The sequence below is a fragment of the Sabethes cyaneus genome, chromosome 2, assembly GCF_943734655.1.
Source record: "Sabethes cyaneus chromosome 2, idSabCyanKW18_F2, whole genome shotgun sequence".
Taxonomy (NCBI): domain Eukaryota; kingdom Metazoa; phylum Arthropoda; class Insecta; order Diptera; family Culicidae; genus Sabethes; species Sabethes cyaneus.
Window position 1 is genome coordinate 113,270,120 of NC_071354.1, and position 8,292 is coordinate 113,278,411.

At 36.6% G+C, this 8,292-nt stretch overlaps 1 protein-coding gene across 1 annotated transcript; it reads left to right on the top strand.

The window, feature by feature from the left end:
* The first annotated feature begins 2,142 nt into the window (after window positions 1-2,142).
* Window positions 2,143-7,716, top strand: LOC128735882 (uncharacterized). The gene is given in 4 exon segments (XM_053830366.1): window positions 2,143-3,011; window positions 6,133-6,288; window positions 6,290-6,818; window positions 7,276-7,716. Coding segments are annotated over 4 exon segments (1,995 nt in total).
* Window positions 7,717-8,292: the final 576 nt, after the last annotated feature.

Consider the following 8,292-nt stretch of genomic DNA (forward strand, 5'->3'; position numbering starts at 1 on the left):
AGTCAAGCATAATTGCAACAAGTTATAATGAGCGTGGCTGTCTGCCGGGTGAGTTTGCCAAGCGCGCCGTCTCGGAAGGTACCAAACTATACCGGCTTATAGTAAATGTATGTGGTGTCAGGCTTCTGTAACTATATAACAATCAGCCCTTTTAGGGCCAAATATATAAATGAAGATGCAATTCGATTTTCTCACTAAACGCTTCGCCTCGAATTACGAAGTGGCGCAGTTTTCTTTTCAAAGGATTTTGCCAGGTAATGTGGCTTTTCCGTTTCATGTTTTCCAGAAAGAATCACGAAATGGCATAATTTTGCATATGTAGGTAGGTCGTATTCACTAAAGTTCATTTAAAAATCCCTTTAAAAGTATGTTATAGTACAGAACAATTATTCAGTAACCTTTTTTCTGCTCATTAACGAGCGCTTTTATTGAAGCTGTTGGAAATTGGTGTGGAACTTTTATATTTAATAATTTGGCTGAACTATAATGGTGTTTTCGACTCCATAATGGATCTGTTGTGGGAAAGTTGCAGGAGAGAAGACAACTTATTAAAACATAATGAACCAAATGAAACCGTGAATACTTGCATCTGTTTGTTCATTTGTTACAATAACCTGATGCTTTTAACATGGGTTCGCAATATTTGTCGTAATGCAGTTTAAACCAATGTTGCTGAGTATTCGATAGCGCGATACAGCACCGATAATAAGCGTATAGCGATAATATGAGTATAGCGCGATGCAGCACCGATAATAAGCAGCAAGAGAGTAAGAGACATATGAAAAATTTGTTATATGCTTTATAGCGATCAACTCTACCATCGATTTGAAAAGGATAATTTGCTACTCGTGCGCTGCGAATTCACTCAACGAAAAAAACCATGTGTTTCGGGTGACTATGATTCTCGGCTCGTGAGTGAGTGGCTCGCGAGTATGCATTAGTTTTGATCAGATAACTAGCTTGGTTTGGTTGCAACACCGCCGGTTTTCTCAAACAACGCGGGTTTGTTACAGCACAAACATCGTAGCATACATTGAATTTATATATTGAAATCGCGCGCGCGTTTTGTTCTAGAGATGATTCGCAGGGATTTTCGACGTAAATCATGTGCTGCGTTCAAAATCATAAATACAAAGCACATTGATTAGCGTTTAAAGAAACACCATAGTATTTATGACAATTGCTCGCACTATTTAATAAAACTGGAGCGCTTCGGTTCGATTCAGATCCGGTGTAAATAGCAAACATGTTCATTAGTTAGTGAACACAAGGTTCTCGTAGGAAAATAATCTTAGTGGGATAACTAAAATATAATCCTGAAGCTAAACGGGTGGTACAAAGCAGTATGGTGCTGTATCAGTAAGATGCCCTGCGTACTCTCTCATCAGCTGGTGCACATTTGTACCGATAATACCATCGTGCTTTGCATACTTATTATTGCTGCTTCAATTTTAGCCAACGACGACGCCTCACAGTTTGCGCGAATTTTTTTCCAGTTCCACATCATTGACGGGCTGCTATCTTAGTCACCGTGGCTGGCGCCCTCTCAATGCTGACTTTCGTATGTCTCCGCTCATCGATCACCCTCAATATTTCATCTGAAATTTAGCCTCTCCTAGAAGCTGAATTAACCCCTCTAAGGTCCACATCATTTTTAGCAACGAACAAATTCACTAAAATGGTCGTTACTTTTTTATCTGTCAATATTTTTTCACCAAATTTGGGGGATTTCCCGAAAATCTTTTCTATTTTCACAATATCTATAATTCTATTTTCATAATATGGGCATTTCCAGCACAAATATTATTTTTGTTTTGTATTTGAATTTGTAAATTTCATAAAACTGTCAGAGTCAAATTATATACGTGTCAGCAGGGCTGTCGAATACTCACACTTTGCGCTCTATGTTCTTATTTTAGTCCTTGCCGCAAAGCGCATTTCGACAACACACATGAACAGCAAATAGACATGCAGAGTAAGAGCGCAAACAGAGTGAGAGCGGATGACAGCGCCCAGGGAATATCGCGCAGAGAGAGATCATGTAAACAACACCGAGTGCTGCCATTTGAAACACTCTGCGCGGTTTGTTAGTTTGTTTTACTTTTGCATCTAGGAACAAGCGTTTTACGTTATCGGGTAGAAATGTCAGAGAAACGGTCGCCTGATATCGATTTGGCTAGTTTGTATAAAAGGAAAAAATGGGTAAGCGAGGATGGTATTGAAAAAAATGCCGTATATTGCAATTTATGCGGTGATGCAGGTAAAGCTTTTAAATGCGAAACCAATTACAACTTAAAACGGCACATTGTAATCAAGCATCCTGAAAAGGCGAACGAGCTAGGATTGATCTCGAGTGAAAATTTCATTAACGATTCCATTCAAAGTGATATTATAAAGAAGAAAACAAAAATCACTATCCAAATTGACCGTAACGATTATATAAAATCACTTGTACAGTGGGTTACAGTTTGTAACACCCCATTGAATTTTTTTGGTAGAAAATGTGTACACAATGTTCTCTACCCGATTGAAAATGGTTTAAAACTAAATAATACTAACCGACATAGTACATTGACCTACGTAGAAATTACTGCTTCGAAGATCATAAAATTCATTTCATCCGAAATGAAAGAAAAAATGATCTGCATAAAGGCCGATATTGCTTCTAGAAAGGGCAGAAGCATTCTGGGGCTCAACGCACAATTCATGAAAAACGGAAGAATTGTTGTTCGTACGCTGGCGATATGTGAAACCGTAGAAAGGAACACGGCACAAAATATAATGGAGGAGATTTTGAAAACCCTTAGTATATTTTCCCTGGAGCTCACGCAAATTTACAGCATCACCACGGACAATGGCAAAAACATGCTAAAGGCTACCGCGCTTACCCGAGATCGCCAAGAAATAGAAGACGTAGTGCCGGCCGAAGAGGACGAAAGCGATGAAGCATCGGATACCGAAATTGATCCGTTTGAATCCGCGGATGAAGTTGAAATCGACGTTCCCGGCCAGTAAGTAGTTTTACTAACTGAAGAACAACTTTTCATTAGATGTAAAGTGCTTAATGTACGCGGAAGAAAGTTTATTTCGCTATGTTTGTCCAACAGAAAACACTTCTCATACATTATGCACTTATTTACTTACTTTATAATCTCTTTTGACGTAGGACTACGTCTTTGTTTACTATACTGGGACCAGGCTTCATTCTCGGTTTTTTGCTCAGTAGATGCTCATTTGACTACAGCACCTCAACTAATCAGAATTCGAAAAAGTAGTGTAAAGGGCAATTGTATAGCTAATTATTATCTATATTATTGTTGAAGATAGTATAGTTTTATCTTTTGTATTTACGATGTTATGCGATTGTTACCCCGTTGGTAGCCAAATGAGCGCTCTTTTTGCTACCAACGGGGTAGCAACCCCATAGCGCCGTAAATACTAAAGGTAGAACTCTACTTTCTTCAACGCGATATAGATATTAATTAGCTATAAAATTGCCCTTCGCACCACTTTTTCGAATTCTGTTTCGTTGAGGCGCTATAGTCAAATGAGCATCTACTGAGCAAAAAACTGAAAATGAAGTCTGACTGGGACTGGGTAGCACTTTGCGAAAACGAAAATAGAAGTGTAACGTTTGAATGAAAGATTTCAAATGCTAATAACCACTAAACTACTGAACGAAACTAAACAATTTATATGTCGTTGGATAGATAAAATGACCAGCAATTTAACGGGGGGTAAGAGAGCAACTTTAAGAAGGGCGTAACAGGGGGGAGGGCTTCTATACAAATGAAACACAAATTTCCTCAAAACTCGAGAACTAATCAAGCGAATGGAACCAAATTTGGCATGTAGGGCTTTTTGGAGACATGAATTTATTTATTTTATGATGGTTTGAGACCCCTCACCCCTGTGATAGGAGTATAAGGACTCTCATACAAATAAAACAGAACTTGGCCATTCATTACCATTTCAACCTTTATGATGCACACAAGTGATTTTTAAAAGAAATCTCTATGTCTCAATGGTTGCTGGCGTTGTACTTATGAACCCCCGGCCACGTATTTCAAACCCACCATTACATTCAATGAAGAATTGAATCTGAATTTGGTGCTCTTCTCTTTTAAACATTCACTTAAACAATGGCACTCATAGATTCTTATAAATATACATATGCCAGAAATTCAGTTTACATTAGTCTTTGATTTGATGATCTGATATAATCCTATGTCACCCTTTCGTACAACCGTTAGGGCTGTATATCTTGTAGGTTTTTCATTAGTATCTTATTGAAAATAATTTAAAAAAAATAAAATAAATAAGTAAAAGGGCCTGCGTTTCTCTTGCATTTGGAACGATAGCAGTTGTACAAGTGGCTGGGTTTCTATAAGGGGAATAGGATGGTCATTAACAAGAGGGATGTTAAAAAAACGTAAAAAAGGCTTTGTGTCCGTTTATATGGATTACCGAGAAGACAGATTTACAAGTAGCTGGGGGACAACATGAGGGGAACTGACAAAGGGAATAGACACATTCAAATGAAGAAACCCGATTTAATCCACCTAGTGGTGAAAGGAACCTTTTTTATACGACCTTCATCTACGTTAACGTTGCGTAGTGCGTTTTACATATATTTTTTTTTAAATTGAATAAGTTTACAAAATTTGAACAAAATAGGAGCACTTATAAATTTTGATAGATCCTTTTTTCATGAAATTGCTGAGTAAGTATAAGAAAGTTGTGACTAATTTGAGTAAGTGCAAGTAAAAGTAAGTTGTAGGAGGAAATATTACTCTTTAACATATACATTGCGTAGTAAAGGTCTAGTTTATAGGTTTTTGAACTGTGCATAATTTCTTGTAATGCCATTCTGTTTGATTCAATAAAGTTTTCTTGAATAAATTTCATCAATTTTTATTAACCTTCGGTTACTCACGCAGTTGTATTTTGTAGAAAAAAAACCCTACTAGGCAATATCTTTCAAACAAAAGTAAAGGCTGTCAAATCGGTTCAGCCACCTTCGAGAAACAGGCGAAAGTGAGAAAGTGAGCTGCACACACACACACACACACACACACACACACACACACACACACACACACACACACACACACACACACACACACACACACACACACACACACACACACACACACACACACACACACACACACACACACACACACACACACATTGCTCAGTTCGTCGAGCTCTATCGATTGGCATATGTGACTGGGCCCTCCGGGCCTCGGATCAACTTCGTGTTTTTCGACCAATTCCTAAACCTTTGTTATATACTATCACAAAGGCAAAACGTGTTTTGTTTCTTGCATAATGGGAAATTTTATTACAATAACAAATGTCCAAGTAAAAGAGACACAAAGAGGTCCCGAGAAAGATCGGGTATTCAGCTAGTAGACTTATAAACAAAAACAATATTTAACAATACCTTGATAATGTGGTCTTATGTTTTCCAAGAAGATTCACCCAGAAACTTGTTAACGATCACTTATTAGTACATTAAAACCAAAAATTTTGAGCAAATTTTCTCAGCAACCCAAAAAAAATATATGCTGGAGAAGTTTTTTTACGTCATGCTTCCAAACTTCATATAGAAATCCGGGCAAATTATGGAAAAAAAATATCTCATCAATTCCTATTTTTTTAGTGATAAAGTGATATAGAATACACGATAAAATTATGTTCCAAATATTTTTTTATGTATTTATTTTCGGTTATTCTGAGACGAAAATATAACGATAATTAATATATTTAGCAAAATAATCCTACTTTTCGGCTGATTTCTAGTAGGGAATCTCTACGACGTTATCTTGCTTTAATATATTGATGAAGATATTCGTCAAAAGATTTTACAGAAATAGTATTCAAAGCTAATTCAAGATTTATCTAGAAAAAATATTCAAGGCTGAGAATGAATCTACATTTCTCTTTTGATTTTGAATGGGCGTTGGAAACAGGAAAATTAATTTCAACAACCTGCACATTTCTTTGCGATATTAATGAAAATATTTTCATCATAATGGTGCTTTCAATGATTAGGGTATCAGTTCTTGTATGTTGTATGTATTTTTTTATGTGAATATTTCATATACCTATACTATTTTCATGCAGAGAAAATGGTGATGCAGATATATCGAGTCCGGAGTTGTTTTGGAAAGACGATTTTAAGCTGCTTGAACCAAGTTACGATGATTTGCCTGTCGTTGAAGGAGCGAAACTGGTAGGAGTCAGGTGTGCAGCGCACACAGTTCAACGGAAGAAGGAGGAAGAAGAAGAAGGAGTCATTGTCTAAATTTCTCATTAAGACGAGACAACTGGTAAAAACTTTGAGAGCACAACCGTATGTTAATTCGTTCAAACTTGATAAAACAAAAAGGTTACCGTTTTTTGACGGAGAAACCAGATGGGGATCGTCATATTTGATGGTAGATTGTCTTCATCAACAGCAAGAAACCATACACAATTTATTGGCACAGAATTTGCAAAAGCTATATAATGCTAACTATTGGAAACAAGTGGACCAATTTGTTGCAGCAGCCAAACCACTTTTCGTTTTGACAAAAAGGATTCAGGAAGAAGCACTAACCTGCGGAACATTTTATCTATACTGGAAAGAGTGCTGTTTAGAATTACAAGATCTTAAAGATACCCTTGCGAAACAGTTATTGGAAGCCTTGCTGAAACGACAATCAATGTGGTTTGATAATCCTGCCTTTTACGCTGCCCTGTACGTGGATCCTCGATTGAACGAATTCTACCCGCCTGTCTTGACACTAGAGCAAAAAGAGGAGGCTATCGTAAGTAATGTCATCTGCTTTCAACCAGCTAGTTTTAGATAAATGTACCAACACTTAATTATGATCATAAGAACTATTTTAGCACAATTTAACTCAATTGAGAACTGAAACTTTAATTTAAAATATTAACTTTTGAATGCAATCTATAAAACAAATAAATAGTTATGGCTTCTGTAATATCTTTATCTGTTGTCGTAAGCAGAATTTTTTTAAAAAAAATCCTAATTCTACGTAAGCGATAACCGAAAAGTCGTATATTGTCCTTACAGAAAAAGAGTACTTTAAAGAATTCATTTCAATGTGAACTTTTCGACTAAAACAATGGTATTTATTACCATTATACCATTGTTTTAGTCGAAAAGTTCACTTAATCTTTAAGAAATCTTAACTTTCCATATACAAGTTGATAATACTATTTTATTTAGAATATACTGATTATTTATGATCTTTATATTAGGCACATCTATTAGCAACATGGAAGGCCATCCAAGATATAAACGGGAAGCAGAGAACAACAGATCAATCAGAACCTTCAACTTCCAAAAGCGTACCACTTCAACGTGTCCAAAAACTTTTATCGGCCTGCAGACAGTCTAAGCCTGCTGACGATATGGAGAAAAAACTCAGACGTCTTCCATTAGAAGAATCACTGCCATTAGACTGTGATGTGATTGAATGGTGGGAAAAACAAAAAAGAAAGGATTTGGATCTTTCGGTGCTTGCTCTTACAGTTCTACAGTTGCCGTGCACTCAGGTTTCCGTAGAGCGATCCTTCAACGGGTTGGGTCAAATTTTATCTAAATTCAGGACAACACTAAGAACAACGCCGTTACAGCAAATACTATTTCTAAAAGCCAATAATGATATCGTTGACCATACGCAATTCAATTTTAATTGATTTCTCTAAGATAACAAACATTTATTTTCATTATCTACTGTTTATTGTTACACACTGATTTTTATTTTTCATCATCTCATAAGCTCGAAAATTAAAAATTAAAAACCTGCCTGGTTTGAACATAATTCAAAGTAAAACAAAGCAAAGCCTAGGTGCTACATTCCGTTATCGAAACTTGACCTTCTGTTTTTATACGACAGACTCCGCAGCCAGCTGTTACAGTTCAGGATAAATGCAGGGCAAAGTTACTAAGATCCTACTGACTACCTCTCCCAGCCGAGACTCGAACATACCACGACTGTGTTATTGTTATTGGGCCAGCATCATACCTCGAGACCAACTGGGAGGTTTGAACATAATTCATTGCTATAAAATATTTGTAACATTTATGGTTTAGCAGGTATAGTTGCTATATTTTAAACGCCGTAACAACTCATATGTATATTCGGCGGTAAACACTTCAACGTTATTTGCTATTTAGTGCCAGGAAGATGATTACATAGGTTTTGAGTCCCATTTACCATTTCCCACGAAACACGAAATAAAATAAAACTAACAGCGCATATTTACGCGCCG